The following is a 20,014-nucleotide window of genomic DNA, read 5'->3' as shown; positions in this document are numbered from 1 at the left end:
ACTCACATGGAAAATGCACAAATACAAACACACACACACACACACACACACACACACACACACACACACACACACACACACACACAGCAGAGGCAGCGATACCAATCTCAGTTATAGAGGTAAACAAGACTGCAATATAAAACATTGCTCAGAGTACTTGATCGATTTCTTTCTCTTGGCTATATTACATTTGGTTTAGAGGATCTCCCTCCAGACAAGTTGTGTTTTCTGTTGCAGCTGTGAAAGCATTTCATTAAGCTTTTTCATCACTGTTTTCCCATAGAGAGAGAGAGAGAGAGAGAGAGAGAGAGAGAGAGAGAGAGAGAGAGAGAGAGAGAGAGAGAGAGAGAGAGAGAGAGAGAGAGAGAGAGAGAGAGAGAGAGAGAGAGAGAGAGAGAGAGAGAGAGAGAGAGAGAGAGAGAGAGAGAGAGAGAGAGAGAGAGGGAGAGAGAGAGAGAAGACACAGGATGTGGAAAGTAAATGACAGAGTAAAACACAAAGGTATTGGACATGTGTAAAGGGGAGAAGAAACGTAAGAGAGGTGAAGATGTAAGTGGACAGCGTCAATGTGAGAACATTACTTGGAATCCATGTCCTGACATATCAAATACTATTTTCTTAAAGGACAAATGTTTCTTAATTGTTAAGTTGATTTTAACTTAACTTAAATGACAGAAATGATTTCACTTTTTACAATGTAACTCGGTGTACACCATTATAAACTGAGGTTTACAGCACAGCCAGGAGTCCATCATCACTTCCCACTTCTCAAAAATCTGTAAGTTATTCTCTGTTCTGTGGTGGAGAGGTGCAATGGAGGAGGAGAGCAGTGAGGCAAATGGTAAACAAACAGAGCTCTGTCTTCTGTTACACGATCTTCTTCATGTCTAATTAAACTGCACAATAAATTGCACGCGTACACGTGACGAGCGCATACGTGCACCATAAATACATCGACGCTTTGTAGCCGGCAGAAATAAAATCCCGTGAAATGAAATCCTGTGATGCTCAAGAGAACTCCCGACTGCCGCTGCACGTGACCGTGAAACACAAACTGGCGGGCTGCATGTGAAATTTATGTGCGTTCTCCCTTTGAAGCGCGGCTGCACGTATGCAATATATGTCAGAGACTGCAGTCCAAAGGAGCAGAGAGAGAGAGAGAGACGGAGATGGAGACACAGGGAGAAAAAAAAGCACAAGCCACTCTCTCCGGTGGCCTCTAACCTAGATTAGGACCAGAGGGTGTCGAGTAGTTAAATAATGAATGAAGCCACAGTCGTTTTTTTTCCCTGCTGAGAACGAGCAACGCTAATGTGACTACGTTAACACAGATGCCTTGGTAAACATCTTATCACTGACTCGTGTTGCTTCCTGAATTGTCGCCTCTTTCACCGACCAGGACCAGAAAAAGCAACTCTCTCTCCAGAGCTGGGAGACTCTGGAAGAGGAGCTATTTGACAGATGCTTTCAGATGGGACAGCGTTGGGTAAAGTTATGACTGAGAGGTAGAAAGGGCAGGAAGAGGAGGAGGAGGAGAGGATGATGAGAGTAGGGGGGGATGGAGATGAAAAAAGAGAAATCATGTGTTGAAGGGTGAAGGGGGAGGAAGGAGATTAGAGTTCAGGGTGATACGTTGTGGTTTTATGAGGATGTAAGAAAGAGGGAATGAGATGCTTACACGGATATAGAGAAGGATGGGGGGGGGGGGGGGGTAATAAACAAATGGAGAAAGGAAAAATAAACCAGACATTGGAACTAACTATATTGAGCATCAAGTGAGGAGTAAAAAGGGTTGGAGTGGTAGTAGATAAATGAGTGACAAGAGGTGTAAAAGACAGAGGTGCACATCACGGTACCTGTGAATGGCGGCAAAGAGGTCCTCAGTGGTTCGGGTCCGTGTGGGAGTCGGGGTCACCATGATCTCCCGTGAGGCCCCGTTGGCAGATGGGGCCGGAGACGATTCAACCGTACTGGAGTCGAACACGTCACCTGAGAAAAAACTAAATATTTAGAACTTACACAATTACAGGAGCTTCCACACACTTCAGATTAACTCTGCACAACATGCGCACACTCATGTGGACTTCATCCCATCACTTTAACCTGGCTGTCTATGAAATATGAAGTGATATAGAGGAGGTGCCGGACTGTCTTCTTACATCCTCTTTCTGTCTCTGGCTTTCCTCTCCTTTTCTTTCTTCTCCTTTAGTTCAGCCTTTCTTTCTCCTCCTCCTCTTTCTCACAACCCTCCTCACTCACGTCTGCGCTCCGACTGCCTGAGCCGCTGCAGGCTGTCTCACTTTACACTCTCTCTCCCCCATCCTCCCCCTTCATCCCCTTACCAGTTCTGCTCCCCTCCCCTCTGATGGGATGGAGCCCCTCCCCCCTCTCCCTCCAACCTCGAAAAGCATCTCCCTTGGGACACTTGCTGCCCCCCCCCCCCCCCGCCCCCCTCTCACTTACCTCCGAGAGAGAAGGAGGGAGAGATAGGGAGCAGGACAGAGAGAGAGAGAGAGAGAGAGAGAGAGAGAGAAAGAGAGAGAGTTAGAGTAGGGGGGGGGGCTGAGTAGGACAGACTGAGGATGAGAGAAAAGAAGAAGAAAAAACAGAGAGAGGCAAAAATTGATATTTGGAAATAAGGATGGATGGCAGAGAGGAGTCGAGTACAGTGGAGGATGAGGTGTGTAGGAAAATAGCAGTGGAGAAAGAAGTGATGGGACAGCATCCACAAGACCTCTTCTCATATGAAATATAGAAGGACGGGTAGAAGAGACAGTCGGGGAGGATGCAGCACTGCTGTCCCAGTGATAAGGCCTTTCTCCTGCGCTATTTTCCACAGTTTTCAGACCTCTAAAGCTTGTGGTTTCAAGTGTTGCTCCTTTGCTTTGGAGGGCAAAATTAATTTCACAGCTGCCTGAGGAGCCGGCCACACAGCTACTAACCAAACAGGATTATGGTAATGGGCTCAAGTTATAGGTAAATGATGGTGACTGACTCAAACTGTTCACTCACCACAAAGGCTATGTATTTCTACTTCTGAACTGAGGATAAATAAATTCAAATCATCTTAAAATAACTCACCTGTGTCATCCTCCCTGGAGCTGATGGATCCAGTCGTGCTACTCGTTCCATCTCCGTCCTCTTCTTCCTCTTCCTCTTCATGATCATCTCCATTTGTACGCAGCTCGTGGTCAAGGCTTGCGTTCTGGCTGGCAGAGGCAGAGATGTAGGACCCTTCCTGGTTTTCTGTGGATGATATACTGCTCTCTGCTAAAGTTTCCTCATCCTTCTCCACCTCCTGTTGCTCACTTTTCCTCTCTTTCTCTTCTCCCTTTACTTGGATTAGCGGGGCATCTATTTGGTCTTCTGTTCTGGACAGGCTGTTTGTATCTTCATGCTGAGATAGAAACAGTTCTTTGATTGTTGGTTGGGGGCTAACAGGTGGGACAAAGAAGAGAGGTTTCTTGGAGACTACTGGGGGCTTCTGTTTGACAGGGGAGCTTTGGGAGCTCTGTGGTGGCGTCTGCAATTCTTCTTTTTCTTTCCCATTTAAAAGAATGCAACTCTCATCCTCAGTTATTCCATTGTAGACAGCACAGTCTGGTGTGTCGTCTGTGATACTGCAGTCTAATGACAACTCTTCTAGGAGCTTTGATACAGGTGACGGTGAGGAATTACGTGAATCTTCTGGAGAGAAATTCAGTGGGGTTAATATGGTGGGATGTTCCTGGGAGTCAGACTTGCCCAGGGTCTGGGGCTTTAGACCCTTGATGAGGTTCACCCTTGGTTCCTCAGCTTTGGTGTGGTCCGTTTTGCCATTGATCTCCTTTTCTGGCTGCTTGACTGAGCGGAGCTGAACACTCTGCAGCGCAAAGGGAGTGATGAGGGGCTTAGATGACTTTGTGGGACTGTTGGGAACAGCAGGTTTAGGAGCATCCTTCACTTTCACAACAGATGGGGAGGAAGAAGGTGGGATAAAAGTAGGCAATGGAGGAGGTGGAGGGGGACCCGTTGTGGGAACAGGAGGGGGAGGCGGAGGGGGAGGACTGAAGCTCCCATTGAAAGACAAACTGGTGTGGATTAGTGTTTCAGGGGATGGAGGAGGAGGGAATTCTGGGGAGGTGGAGCAAGCAGGTGGAGGGCTCAGAGTTGGACCCTGTGGAGTGTTTGGTAATAGTGGAGCTGGCGGAGGAGTTGGGGAACCTGAATTTGGAGGTAGAGGGGGAGGGAAGGGTGGAGGAGGGCTGAGAGGGGTGTTTGGAGCTGAGGATGAGGAAAGGGGAAGAGGTGGAAGGGGTGGAGGTGGTGGGGGAGGAGGCCCAGAACTCTTAACTGAGTCAGAGGTGTTGGAAGAAAGAGAAGTGGAAGAGGAGGACATGGAAACAGAGGAAAGGAGAGAGGACTTCCTCTCAGGTACTTTAGGCTTGGGCCGGCTGCCGGAGGGAGACATGGACCTGATGAGTGAGGGTACTGGGGTTCCAGCTGTTGGGGTGTTGGACTGGCTGGAGTAGCCACTAGATGGGGAAGTCAGTCTGTGCACCCTGTCAGGGGAGGAGGTGGATGTTTTGGGTTTCACTGCCAACCCACCCTCCTGGCCTGGAGCTCCAGGGCCCTGGCTGTTGCTGTGAATCTCACCTCCGTTCTGTAGTTCTCCTGGGTGAGGCCCGGCTGACATGTTATCTGTGGCATGGGCCAGAGGAGTCTGTGGCCTCTGGTCTCCATGGTTACGAGGGTAGTCCATATAGTATCCCCAGGAATCGGCGTAGTCGGAACGCAAGCTGCTGGTGTCACTGTGAGCAGGCGTCACGTGGCATAGTGAGTATACATTAGACACACCGCCACAGTTTGTGTTAGCTACTAGCGATGCTGCAGAGCTACCTGCACTAACGCTACTCTGACTTCGTGGCCGTAGCACCCAAGGGTCATCATAGTCACTACTGGGGCTGTGGGAGGGTGAAGAGGGAGAGCCGCATCCTTTCCCTCCTCTGAGTCCCATTTGTAGGCTCTGCTGCAAGCTGGCAATAAGAGTCTCATTAAGCATAGCGCCATTTGGCCCGCTGATGGCGCTGACACCTCCAAGGGGCTTTTTTGCACCAGGCTTGCGTTTGAGAGAGTCTGTACGGGCTGGGGGCAGCGGAGGCTTCTTGGACTTGCGGAGGGAGATGCTACGGGATAGAGAGCGGTCACTGTACAAGCTTCCAGAGTCTTCCTGATTGGCCATCTCACGGCACTCGTACATGCTGTGTCTGGTCGCCCGTCCAGCTGCTGCCCCGTGCCCACTGCCATGGGTGCGTGAGCGAAGGCCTGAGTCCACATGCATGGAGGTGTAATATCCGTCATTGTCCTGGGAATAGACGGAGCTGGAGTCAGTAGTGGTCCTGGAGGACAGCTCCAGGCTGCTGTACAGCTGGTTTATAGGAGTGGAACAGCTGGAGGTCAGAGTGCGGTGCTGGGCAACCACGTTTTCTGGTGTGTCGTAGATCCACTGCTCTTCTGTCACACAGGATGGTGGTGTGGGGGCCAAGGTTCTGTGACTGTGTGCGCTGCTGTCTGAATGCCCTGACTCGCTGGCAGGTCCTCCTGCATTCAGGCGACCATCCTGTGGTATGTGAGTAGGGGTGGAGGTGGCCAAGGCTGGACAGGTGCTGTGGCTAAAGGGTGTGGGACTGGAGTTCAGGGGGTCAGTGTTGGTGGAGGAAGCTACACTGAGCGGTCGAGCTGCGGGGTAAGCTGAGACCGGAGAGTTGGAGAGCTGACTGGAAGTGTTGAGGGTGATGACCTCAGAAGAGCTAGACATGGTGGCATTGGGGATGAGTGAGGTGGCATAAGCAGCATGTGGGGAGACCACACAAGCTGGACCACCACCCCACTCACTGGACTGCGTCCCCCTCACCTCCTGAGACTTGGGCCTGGGCAGGGTGCCTGTCCTTGGGGCATTCCTCATGTGCACCACTGTATTGTCAACTTGAAGCTTTCCAATCTGCCTATGGGGTGTAGTTTGTTCCTCTGACTTAATGGGGGTGCTGCTGTAGATGGGATCAGCACTGAGAGACACCCTGGCACCCTGTCGGGGTAGACTGTGAAAACGGGAAGGATCTCCGTTAAACTGATGTGGCAGCATCAAGATTCCAGAACTGTCACTACTGGAGATGGATATGCTTCCTGTAGAGGAGGAAGCAGAAATGCCAGCCATCTGAGCAGCGATCCCCTGTCCTCTTTGAGCCCGAATTCTTCTCATAGACGGGGGTACAATCTTCACTTCTTCTGTCTGGCAGCCTGAGTCTCTGGTCTGGGAACGTCGGAGCGTTGAGTTGACACTTCCAACTCGGCCCAAAGTGGAATACTGTCCCGGGATGAACATGGATTGCGGCCGGAGCTCTCCTCCGCGGCCTTTTGCTGCTGTCAAAAGAGAACAGAAAATATGAAATACATGATTGATAAAAATATTTGTTGTTTTCTCTTCCTGCTCTGCTACCTGTCATTTTCCTCTCTTTAACTTCTTGAGCCACAAAGCCTTCTGCTATTCCAGCTGGACTGTCAGATAAACTGTGGTCACAGGGAAGCTAATTAATTTGATTTGCTGTAACCTTGTCTCATGCGTTAATAACTTCTGGTCTTCTTCATTAAGGAGGAGAGGATATGAGGGGTGACAGAGAGAAGAGAAATAGACTCCTTAATATGCTTTCCCTCCTATTCTAGCTCTGTCTCAGGCTGATAGAAAAGCAAATAGTCCCCTGGAGTCGAGGACAGGCAGCTGGTGGGGTACGAAGCAGCCAACAAACAAACATACATAGACACAAACAGAGAGACACATGTGCATGCGTAAAAATAATCTTGATATGGTCATGCACAATCATACAGAACAGATCATACAGAATGAGCAGACCGAGGCAGGGACAAGGACACACAAACATGCGGACATCACAAAAGACACACATCAAACATACCGGCTTGTAAACAAACAATTTGAAGAATGGGTTGTAAAACGGGAGAGGATGTCTAGTGTGTCTCCCATCTGTGGTGGCTCTCCTGTTGATGCTTGTATCCCCAAAACACACACTCTTGCGTCCTTTCTTTTCTCTCTCTCTCTCTCTCTCTCTCTCTCTCTCTCTCTCCTCTATCTCGAATCCACACATACACTCTCTTCCCCCCTTTTGCTAAAAGCTGGAGTGACAGCTTGGCTGCTGCTGCTGCTGCGATAGATTAAGCTGCAGGTCTACTTCGCAGGCAGCTCTATTGCAAGGAGTGGGAGGGATGAGGCAGTGGGACAATTACCCCGGCCCAGTAATCATGACATTCAGGGGCTGTCGTCAGCTGGCCACTAACTAGACTTTAAAGCTCTTTTCCTATCAGCCTTCCTGATCTTATCGCACAAAGAAATGACATTCTCCTGAAACGCTGCAGCTATCCTACAGCTCACAGACGTGTAAATAAACATCAGCCATGCAGTGTCGAAAGCACAGCAGTGTCAGCTTAGTGAGCTTATTGCCCGCTTGACACTCAGCTCAGGGTAGCAGACCTCTGAACCTTCATATTTGTCATACAGTCCTCATATGTTGAGGGGGCTTTGGGTCATATATTCTATATACTGTATGTCAAACAAGAGAAAAAAGAAGACTGTACGAAGCCTTTTTATTGATCTACTAATAACTGCTCCAAGTTCATAAAAGTAAGACACAGATGGGAAACATACTAAGATGTTCAACATGGCCCAGGATTAAGGCACACATAAACACAGACACAAACAACACACAGATATAGGGCTGAAGAGAGTTGACCCCAAAGGATTATGACACAATACGTATTTAATGATGGAAACCCTGTACTTGAATTTTCTTGTGTGACATTGATTTTTAAACATGAAAAAATTTGAACACGAGACTCTATAATGGCAGACATTTTCTAGATGAAAGGGCGAAATTAAAATCACAAAAACTACTGACAATGATTTCATAAGCGAGTCCTGTCTGTGGATAAACAGGGTGGACAAGAGCAACAAAGCGACACATGGTGTGCAGAAATCAAACAGCGAACGACTGCAAGGCCTTGATCCAACACTTTGGACTTGCATGTGTCATTTTCTCCCACTCGATGTGACTTACAATACTCACAATACTGCTGGTGAGTTCATTTTCAACTCAGTGTATACGCTTATACTTGATAAAAGAATAAATCTACGGAGATTAAGAAAGGACAGAAGTAAAGCAAGTGATGCTTGTCCAGAGTGTTGGTACAGGTCTGTGGACAGTAACGGGCAACATATTGCCCCACAGTGATCCATACCTAGCTCTTGGTTGAAGTTGTCAGGCAGCCCTGATATAGTCTTTCTGCGTTTGACCTTCTTGGGCCGGCGGGACACGGTGTCAGTGTTAATGAGGGAGCGCCGGACACTCGCTTGTCGGTCAAACACTGCCCCTGGTAGCCGGGAGGGCGAGAGCAAGGCAGGCGGACACACAGGCAAACAGTAGTCAGTTAGTGGAAGGAACAAACTCATCAACATGCAAGAAAGTTTGTTTGTTTTTTCCCAAGCTGAACATGCAGCGTTAACAAAGCAGGAAAGATATAAGGACAGTTCAGCCAAATTCCCAAAAAAAACCCCTCTATTCTCTCTAGTGGTATCAATTGATGCAGCAACATCTTACATGTTTTGCCTTGCTAGATACCACTAGAGATACATGAGAAATTTGGTTTGATCTGATTATTTTATAAGCCAAGATGCTTTAAAGAATACAACATTCACCAGCCATTTTCACTCTTAAAAGCTTAATCTTTAGAATAGAAAATCTACTGTAAAGACTTAACTTGTCTCCCAAAAAAGGCTGGAAAATCTGGGTCTGTATTCATTTCCAATATTGAATATAAAAGAAATTGTAAACATGCATATAAAAAAATCTGAGGTGTTGAGGACATGCAAAAAAGACACATGCACAGGACAGATAGGAGGTGAAGCATGCACCCACACACACACACGTTTGTTTTTATATCCTTGTGAAGACAAGGATATAAAGACACAATGCATTCCCTCACGACTTACCCAAACTTGAACCATCACAACTAAATGCTTAAACTCAACTCTTACCCTAAACTGAACGTAAACCCAATTCTAATCTTAACCTTTCAACCAAGTCTTAGCCCTCAAATTGCCCTTTGAATTTATGAAGACTGGCCAAAATGCCCTTCTAACACAGAAATGTCCTAACAACACTGTTTTTAAACTGAAATTCATTCTTTTAAACACAGAAAGACATGCACCCACACATACAAATACTTCATTCTTCTCAATATCCTTCTCAATTGCAATATCTCGCTAGGAACTGCTCTTTCTGCTATCGAGCTTGCTGGTGACAGCCTGCAGGCGTTAGGGAAATAGAAATTGATGAGTGCAGATAGTGTCTATCACACCACGGCTCAAAGTGACAGAAAAGTCCCTGATCTGTGTGTATGTGTATGTTTCACTCTCTCTTTCTCAGTAATCTTAAGTGACAGCTGATGGAGTCAACAGTGATTTGCGTGACGTGGGAACACATAAAGCCCTCATTAGTGTCTAAAGAACGGTTGGATCACAGTTATATTGGCCCTGACAGTAGCTAAATTCAGATGATCACACTGAAATTTAGTCAAATAACCCAAATAATACACAATACCCCTTCATACAATCATCTAACAAAAAAAAATGTGGCATGCTAACAAGGGAATTGCCTCGACAGGTTTTACTGTGCACAAGTGTTCATCTGTCAAATGCCCTGTGATCTGACATGAAGTCACTGAAAAAACCTTGACCCCTGGATAAGCTGTCAAACGATTTTCACACACAAACGCTCGCTCACGCACGCATAAAAGAAGGTGAAGGTCAATTTCCAAGAAGCAAGATGGAAGGAGGCAGAAAACACACAGAGGGACAGGAGGCAGACGTCCATGACTGACACATACAGTACAGGTTTTTATCTCTGTGGATGACTGGATACAGTAATTGATTAGTCTGTATCAACTCAGTCACAGAGGGTTGATGATTAAAGGAACAGTCTGACATTTAGCTTGTTTGACTTATATATGTTCTAACACTGAGAGTTGGAGATGGTCAATGTAACAATTTTGAAATTATTGATTATTTTTCTAATTTTAGTAGAGGTGAAATGTCTCCTCCAGCTCCCGGTCTGGTAACACTGAGCCAAAACATGTCTATTAAATTCATGAAATTGATATTGATCCGCTCATCAAACTCTCAGTAAGACAATATTAAAGGGAATTTCCAAAAATGCCAGAAAATTCCTTTTAGACAAACAAAACAAAATGTGTGATGGATGGTGAGAAGTTAATGTTAGAGAATAAACACCGTGGATGTATGAGGCCAGATCCAACTCAAATAGTTTGATCTTTCTAGGTCACTACGCGAAATGGAACTAGAGGAGTGGGATATTTGTTTTCCACTACCGACACTAGAGATTGGCTGTCTAGTGGTTGAGAAATGGACAAAATGATTGGAGGAGTGCTGTTACCAAGAGGTCATACCTGTGACGTTGATGGCAACTATGTCTGTGGGCACGGCCTTGGCAGTCTGCCTCATCTTCTCCTCTGGGGTGGGGAGGGGCACGGTTTTGGTCCATACCAACTGTCCGTCAACCTCTGACACTTCCCCTTCTTTGCCGCCTCCCTGTGGGGTCTGGGGCCTCATAGACAGCTGAGATTTGTCATCATCCACTGATGAAGCTGTTGACTGGATGAGAAAGAAAGAGAGAAGGAGTTAAAAAGCTGTAAAACCTGAAGTGCAGAGGGACAGGAGTGGAGAAAAAGAGGGAGGAAAAGGAATGGAAAGAGAGTAGAGGACAGAGGAGAAGAAAGAAAAAAAGATAGAAGAAGAGACACAAGGATTACAGAATGAAAGAATGGAAAAGAAGACAAGTGAGTGAGATGGGAGGCAGTAAAGGAAGAGAAATGAATGCAGTGGGGAAAGAAAAAGTGACAAGACAGGAAACAGTAAGGTAATGGAACGTAATAGAAAACAAAGATTTAGTCATATTGAATTACAGCATAGAAATTATGGATAAAGATTTTTAAAAATAAGCTAAAATGTAAAGATTGTAGAAGAAAATGTGAGTGGGAATAGAAACGCATAAAAAACAATAGAACTTAATTGTCCAAAACCGTAACTGACCGACTGCCCAGGATATATTGGCACGTACAAACACACTTTATTACACTACTGTGACATTTAGAAGCTTGTGGCGCTGTAAATGTGTTTTGTGATCAATCATGCCTGAATGGAAACAAACACACACACACACACACACACACACACACAAATACAGTCATACACAAATATGTATGAGTGTAAACTGACACAGCGGCTGGAGATGGCAGGATAAAAGCATGAGAGTAACAGTGGGGAAGAGAGAGAATCATTCGACCATTAAACCGTTTTCACACACAAAGAGGTCTCAATCATTGCACAGACTTTACTACACAGACAGCAACATCTAGGCTTGAAATTGAACCTCAAAATGCTGTTGAAAACATGACTAAAAATATCCTCATGTCCAAAAAGTCAATGTCTGATTAATATGAGCTTAAATTCTAAAAATGAATGTGAATACACACTTGAGTCCAGAACACAGTGAACACAGATAATCAATTTTTTTTTTTTTTATTCCAGAAGCAAAATTATTACTTGTCACTTTGACGGCATCACTCAAACTTTCCATATACCTACAGTACATATATGGATAACCTTCAGCTTTTCTGCCGCCGAAAAAAAAAGAAGATGGAAAGTCCTAACCCTTTTGTTGGACAAAGATGGAAAAGTGTGCAGCAAAAGTTTTCCATAATCCCAAACATGTTACACTAGTATTCCCTATGTCCACCTCTGTTCATCTTGGCATTCCAAAACATTAGAATGAGTGGAAAAGATGGCTATTGTTGCTTTTGTACAGGCAATGCATGGATGGATGGATAAATTGGGAGGAGGGAGCTATAGAAAAAGGAGAGGAGAGGAGGATGGATGTAAAAAAAAATCTCAGTAATAGATAATTTGGTAGCAAGAATGGCTTGTTACTTTGCATCATTGTGGTTCAACAAGGAGCCCTGATTCTCCTTTTGAAGCTGCTGTCAGGCAAAGTTAGGCTCACTGGCCTCAAGGCAACAGGAAGTGATGGGAAAGGGGACAAATAGCAGAAGAGAGGAAGGGGGAAGAAAGGCAGAGAGGAAGGGGATTGGCCTGGGTTAAAGAAAGAGAGGAGGTGAGAGTGCAGAAAGTAGAAAGACAGATAACGAGAGATGGGAGTCGGCAATTTGGAAAGTGAAAGACAACAGCACGCTATGAAGGTCATGGGTGGAGGCAGGAATGAAACGATCACGGCTGGAATTGAGGGGCTCTGTGGGACAAAAGAGACCCTGATAATTAGTGGGAGAACCTCTGACCCTTTTAGGACCCCTCTTATTGTGTGGGTGTTTGTGTCACTGAGAAACAAAAACTGCAGGGGAGAGGGGAGGAGAGGAGAGGAGAGGAGAGGAGAGGAGAGGAGAGGAGAGGAGAGGAGAGGAGAGGAGAGGAGAGGAGGCATATCTGGCTGTCAAACCATTTAACCTTCATGCTAATTGTCTGCCAGACAAAAGAGCAATAACTAGTAGTTTCTGTCTTTTGTCATTTTCTGCCTAACCCCCACCTCTCTCTTCCTTCTTCATCTTTCTCTCTCCCCATGTCCCTCCCTCCTAGAAAATTGCAGTTCTGTGACATTAGTCAAACAACAGCCCCACCAAGTGTAGGACAACATAACAACATGAGTCTTTAAGAGTTTATTACCTCTGCCTAAAAAATGATGACAGACCAGGCAAAGAGTACAAATAATCCCATAAAGAGAGGAAGAATTCACTGGAAAAATCTGGTTGAAATAAACTATTTTAAACAAAAACTGAACTAGACCACTGAATAGATATAACATTTTAGGTAATTTGGTTTAAAACAGCTAATTTTGTTTGTTAGTATGAATGAGAAGATAAAGTCATGAGCTGAGAGATGGCTACTGTGCAAAATTCTGATGGCATGATATAAAACATGCATTCCCATTTCCAGCCACTGGAGGGCAGAATGACACTAGTCCAGCGCTGCTTAATCAGCACAAGGACACACCAGTGCTGTTAACATACACACTAGACTTATATGTCTCACAATGTAGTTGCACCTGGACAGTTTTATGTGTCTGGATGTGATTGTGTGTGTGTAAAAGCAGTGTTCATATGTATGGAAGTGAGTATGCATGTGTACCTTCTTATCATTGTCATCATCCTCCTCGTCCTGCAGGCTGCTGGAGGACTGTAGTGGGTCAGAAAAGGTGGGACCCTGAGAGTAGTATTGGGAGCTCCGAAAACCATCTTTCCTCAACTTGTCACATTCTGGAGGGCAGAAAGTGGGAGAGAAAAATATGTTAGCAACAAAAATGACATGTTGATACTAGCTATAAACTTTGTCTCTTCAAGACTGCAACTATATGATAACTAATCTCCATGTGAGAAGAATTCATCTTGAGAAGCCAGATCTGAGACCACAGCTTTTGGAGAAGGTGATACACAATTTTTAGTTTGGAGAAAGAAACATATGATCAAAAATGTATTTCTTTAACTGAACTATTCACTGTTTTGCAGGTGTAAAACATGTCTATTATGTATGGTAATATTTACCATTCAACTCACAATTTTAACACATTTGATGCTGAAAGAGAGAGAAAGAGAGAGAGAGAGAGAGAGAGAGAGAGAGAGAGAGAGAGAGAGAGAGAGAGAGAGAGAGAGAGAGAGAGAGAGAGAGAGAGAGAGAGAGAGAGAGAGAGAGAGAGAGAGAGAGAGAGAGAGAGAGAGTCCCTGTTGGATGCTGCCAAGCACTTCTCACACCTCCTTGCATCACCACCTGCTGTGATGGGGTTGTGATATATGTGTGTATACCCCAATGTGTGATAAGAGCTGTCTTTAGAAATGTGTGTGTATGTAACCAGAGGAGGGGGTATCAGTTTCAGTCTGTCACACACAGATGGCAGAACTGTCCTTCTCTCTCTCTCTCCTCCATCCCCCCTTTTCTCAGGGGGCATTTAGCACATCATCCCTCTTTTTCTTTCCTGCAAATATCTACTGATGAATTCTATGTCTTGTGTTTTCATAGCTAATTACATTTGAGTAATACAGCCTCAACAAAAAACACACTGAAGAGTTTTGTGTGCTTTTGCCGATTTCTATAACCTACTGGATAAAGAAATCTAATAAACAGTGTGAGTGCAAATGTATTTATTTCCAAATAAAGCAGATAACTGTAACGTGACAAAATATATGCATGTCTCTCTGGCCTGAATGACAAGCATACATGTGTCTTCTTATGTACCGTCTTTCTGTAAATATTATACCTGATTCATAAAAATGTAAAACCCTCCTGTCTGCTCATTTATCTTGCATCTTTGGCATTTATTCAGTGTGTGTGTGATGGTGTATTACAAATGGGTGCTCCACACATGCACATCACTACAAGCATGGCAGCTCAAAGATGCTGCTTTTGATCCCTTTTAAGTGCCATCTATCTCCACAACTAATTACCATCCATCTCTATGGAGAGACACACCAGTGAATGAATAATACGCTCAGCTAATGGCTCCTAAAGGGGCTGGCAAAAGGTAGCTACTGTAACAATGAGATGATGTGGCAGCGGTGTGGAAGAAGGGATTCGGGAAGCACGATGCTAATGAGGATGATTACGGAGAGCAGAGCTGTTGAGATGATTGGTGTTGCGTGATTGGGGACGGCGGATAAAGTAAATAAGCTCTGATGAGCTGCTTGTTGCTAGGCAGAAGTGATGGGAGAGCAGCAGTGAGTGACACGAGAGAAGACAAGCAGAGAGAATAAAGTAGGTTTTGGAAATATATAGTATGATGATGTGAGCAGGTATGTATATATCTTACATATCTTGGCATGTAAGCTACAGTAAATGTGTAATACTGAATGAAACTGGCAGTTCTGTGTATATTTAGTGCTCCACTTCACTTAAGTGTATCATATGTTATAAAACGACATCTATTTGGAGCCTGAGTAAACTGTGATTAACCATTAACCATAAAACTGTTTTTTAAATTCATTTTGATTCAGGTTATGTGTCTATCTTAACAGTGATTAACAGTGTCCCCACGACCTTCACTCTGGCTCTACTGTGGAACAAAACAGGACCCTAATTATCAAAACTAATGAATAATCCTTAGAGGTTAATGACAATAATTGTATGACCCAACTTGTCCGGTGCATTTCAACTATGTTGAATGTAACTCGCGAGCTGCCTGCAACCGCCTCGCCTTTCAGTATGAGCTGAAACCCATGTGAGTGTTTCATAAAAAACAGAGACAAAGCACATTGTCATCTGATTGGTTATTGATTACTTTGCACAGCAGAGAAAACTCGTGTACCATGCCATGCTCATGCTGGTGTCACTGGATATTGTGACTGGTAACATGTGCATGAGAGCCGAGGCTGCACATGGTTTAACCTCCTTATATAATATCTTAATTATAAAATGTAACATAACAGTTGTCTCTTATCGGCTAAAGTTAATTTCTATAGAAACATGCATAAAGAAAAGGCCTGAATCTGTTCTTATATGTCTAAACTGTAACTGTTTAACCTCCACTCTCAAATTCCTGGGAGTGGACAAGGAATTTAAGAGCTAAAACACACACCAAGAATCAAATGGACAACACAGATGCTCTCACTGGACACCTGTTGGCTTTCAGTTAGGACCCCTGGGGCTGGGTGGTGACAGGATGGGGGGTGCTTTAATCCCAACTTCCAGGTGGTGTTTATGTACCTTCCTACATCAATATTGCAGGAAGTGATATACTACAACACAGGGGTCAAACAATGTCAAAAAAACCTTCAGTGTGTGTGTGTGTGTGTGTGTGTGTGTGTGTGTGTATGAACAGGTGACTCACTCACACACCGTAAGCATCCAATTACAACTGCCACCTCCCTCATTTATCTCTCTCCCTTTTTCTCAGGCTCAGTTTTATCTGTGGGCATACAAGGCCACCCTAGCATGTAAACAACAGGCTTACACTGTGACACATCCGCCCATGTATGCACACACACACACACACACACACACACACACACACACACACACACACACACACACACACAGATACGCATTTTCTCACACCTGCCTGACAAGCCTTTTTGTGCAGACAACGCAACCTTCCCAGGAACTCTCAGCGAAACCAATGCGGCATTATCTGGTGTTCCTACTTCCTGATCTGGGAATGTTTTGAGTATTTTTTAAAGTTGTCACTCTTTTGTAATTTGACTCCCCATATTTGTTTGACAACAGGCTGTATCCCTTCTTGTCTAATTGTACTGGGCAAACAAGAAGAAGAGGATCTCACACTGTTGTGTTGTTGGCTAAACTGTTGCCTGAACCCAAATTACAGGTTTGGACATCTTTACAACTCTGTGGACAAACACAGCATGGCAGGGGTCTTCACTTTGTTGCCATGACAAACAGGATGACATGACATTCCCACTGAATGTGGTGAGAGGCAGCGTGTATATTTTGGTTGATCTTTTCTGTGTTTCATTTTGCAAAAAGTAACACTTCAATCATTGCCAAAAAGACATTGCATGGATTGTTTTGAAATCCTAAACACAGACAACAATCACCAAATTGCATAATTGCCCTCCTAGTTACATTTTCTCTAGCTGGTGTTACAGCAGGATGTTAAACTATCAACAGCCAAATAACAATCAACATACTGTGTAATCAACTATTACTTTATGGTTGTTTTACAAACTATATTTTGTCTGTCAAAAGGCACAAAGTGGCTAGTGAACTCTCCAGCTGTGTGTCAAGTTAACTTACCCCCCCCCATGAGTTGTTAATATTCATCAAACAATGCAAAACACAGTGAACACTTGTCCCAGCAACTACCAAATGACTCCTCAAAACCGAACTTTGCCAGTGAGGTGGTCCCTTCTTTAATGATTCTTACCTCGCAGGGCGGTCTTGAGGTTGACTTTGGCTTGGCGGTGCAGGTCTTCTACGCAGGGCGGCCTGCTACCTGGTAAGAAGACGTTCTCCTGCTGGTGCCATGGAGCTGTGTAGTGCACCGTCCACTTGCTCTCCTCATCCAGGTTAGACACCGCTGCAGAAACACACAGATCACGAATGTTAAAGATGTTTTTACTCCTCTATATAATTTATTTTCTCAAGAACAGCAGGACAGTGAAGAAAGTAGATGACGTTCTTCACAAGAAAGTGAATTTTTATCTTTTACGTCGCACCAATTTCTAGGATCAAATCTTTGGAAAACGTCTTTGTGGATTTGAATATTCACTCAACAAGAAGTGTCGGCTGTTGAGGAGGTTTGTTTGGTTTTGGAGGAGAAGAGGAAGAGGAAGGAGAATTGGGTGCTTTGCATTGAGGTGTCAGCCTCGACACCTTTAGCATGACACTCAAGTGAGACATCAGAGTAGGCCACACACCTCAAAGGGGGAGGGAACAGTTTGGAGGGAAACGCTGACCAGCTGATATCAAGCACAGATCATTTAAACATGCTACTAAAACCTACTGAAGAAAGCTACTTTAACCTTATGAAACCAGGGAATTTCACTCCAAGAAACAATATACCAAAAAAACTGTAAATGTGCGAGACAACTTTTTGATCTCAACTCCATTCAATGTCATTTAACACAAAACTAAACTAAGAAAGAAACAGCATTCTTGCCAAATTCTTAATGGATCTTTCTCTCACTCAGATCTCAATAAAATAAATTAATTTCCATAACATATTAACAGGACTTCATGATGTCGTTCTTTGCATCCTTTGCTACTGCTGAGAGTTAATATATGAAACATATATGAATGTGAGCAAAACAGCTGAGGTGAAAATATCAACATAATAAACACACACACACACACACACACACATTTCCCAAAAGTTAGGCTTACCAAGTGAGCGTATCCAAGCCAAAGTTGGTGATCGTGGATGTAGCACTAACTCCATTCAAACAACCAAATGTTAGTAAAGACCTTTAGTCTGTGTGGCCCTGTCCTGACCAAAACATCTCATCCATCTGACTGCCACAGAGAAAGAAGTCTGGAGGAACCAGGAGGAAGGGGACGGGTCAGGGAAGGGGATGGGAGCGTGTGGTGTGTATTTGTTTGAGTTTTTTCACAGGTGTAAATGAGGCAGTGTGTGTGTGTTGGGGGAGGAGAGTCTTCCTCCAAGGCAGGAGGTGTCAGGGTGGAGGCCCTACAACTGCAAATTGGTCATCAGAGAAAGTGTGAAACAATGTGTAGCTGCATTGAAGTACATATAACTAACTGATAGATCTCACTGACCATTTCAAAAGAAGTCTTTGACCATCTGTAACAATAAGAGATGTCTACAACCTGAAAAGTACGGCTATATTGAAATTGACTAGTTCAATCAATGGAAATAGTCCATAAAACTTGCTGATGTTGCTTCTAAGGTCCTGCTGCTGAGGAGTAACGGCACCCTAACGTCTGTCTCTACTGCTTGTAGAAGAATGGACGGCCGTTAACTGCTTCTCCAGCAGAGGAGGGGGCTCATTGTGTTTATTCATGTTTCTTCATAATCATTTACAAACACTTAGGTAGGTTGTGTTTTCTTTATTCACAAATCTCTCCCCAAACTGCTGCTACCTTCAAACATTTACCAATACTGCACATACACAGCAGGCCTGGGTCCAACTGTGGTTGTTTGCTTTACGCTCTAACAGCCATATGGATGCAGTGACAGCAACACTTCAGGCTATACAAGCTGTAGAAATAAAGACATCAGGATATAATTAAGTTTATTTTTTCATGACTGATTGGTTGTTATCTTATTGAATCAACCTCTTATAATCAAACCCATCTGTTTCTCAACTAAATGTTATTAAATAATGTGACAAAAAAAGAGGGTCACACATCATAGCTGAGGGGGTTATAGAAAACCCCTCCTGTCCGATAAATGTGATGGGTGCAAAATGCTAGATTGTGTGTGTGTATGTAAATGTGATTGTCCACATGTTGTTCCACATGCTCTCTAGCAGAGTGCCTCCACTGGTCAGAATAATCAATCAAATACATCACGAGGCAAAACTGGCCTGACCACAAGTCTGAATCGGAAAGTTGAGCGAGACAAACACACAACACCACACAGCTAACACAAAACCCACACACAGGTCAATGGTAGAGGTAGATGTGAAGGTTAGGTTAAATCTGGGGCTGCCACATCCCACACAATAACTGTCACAACGCACTTATGAGCAAGATGCTGACACTGCTGACTACTGTGTGTGAATGACAGAGCGTTATACATCCCCAAATTTCTTAAACTTCTGCCACACACACTAAGCACAGGTAGCCATCCCCCACCCTCCTCTCTGACCATGAGGTTTGAATAGGCCTCAGTCAGGCTATAAGCACAGCAAGGACATGGGGACTGTGGTCACAAAGCCCGTATTGTCCCCTCTGCATCAGTCTCCACATCAGGCCTTTCAGAGCCACAATACCCTCCAGCCCCTCAACACACACAAGAGTCCACACCGGACTGTGGCGCGAAAGTCTTTCAGAAGTCTAATAATCCCTCTGTCCATTGACATCCCAGCTCTGCCAAGCCTCATTAACAAACTCAGACGGAGTGCAAACAGGTCACTGAAAAACTCTGAAGGACACAAACAACCCACAAGGTGCATCACTGCTAAAAATGTGTACAGTAATCCCTGGAAAATACATCTATGCACACGCTGTTTCATGTGCATACACACGAGGGGTCTGTTGTTTTGATCAATAAAATGGATCTATTGACTTTATCTATGTTAAGATCACCCACCAGCCAATGGTATTGACTTTCACACACAATGCAACTTTTTACAAGGGTTAGCACAGCCATAGTTAAGGTCATATAGTGTCCCCATCCCCATACTGGGCAAAATGGGTCAAATGTGGCTCACAACAACAATAATGGTCCTTGTTTTAGTTTTTTTCTTTTTTTTT

General features: G+C 44.4%; 1 protein-coding gene across 1 annotated transcript in view; it reads right to left on the bottom strand.

Moving 5' to 3' along the window:
• The window catches only part of nhsl1b (NHS-like 1b), a 103,361-nt gene that overhangs the window by 3,934 nt on the left and 79,413 nt on the right, over nucleotides 1-20,014 (bottom strand). Inside the window, exons 2-7 of the mRNA XM_053336829.1 lie at nucleotides 17,001-17,153; nucleotides 13,259-13,386; nucleotides 10,510-10,714; nucleotides 8,284-8,415; nucleotides 3,082-6,399; nucleotides 1,857-1,989 (exon numbers count right to left, since the gene is read on the bottom strand). Of these exons, the coding sequence (XP_053192804.1) occupies nucleotides 1,857-1,989; nucleotides 3,082-6,399; nucleotides 8,284-8,415; nucleotides 10,510-10,714; nucleotides 13,259-13,386; nucleotides 17,001-17,153 (4,069 nt within the window). The remainder of the gene's footprint in view (nucleotides 1-1,856; nucleotides 1,990-3,081; nucleotides 6,400-8,283; nucleotides 8,416-10,509; nucleotides 10,715-13,258; nucleotides 13,387-17,000; nucleotides 17,154-20,014) is intronic.

This window comes from Scomber japonicus, chromosome 17 (assembly GCF_027409825.1).
Source record: "Scomber japonicus isolate fScoJap1 chromosome 17, fScoJap1.pri, whole genome shotgun sequence".
Lineage (NCBI taxonomy): Eukaryota > Metazoa > Chordata > Actinopteri > Scombriformes > Scombridae > Scomber > Scomber japonicus.
This window is presented reverse-complemented; position numbering and strand designations above follow the sequence as displayed.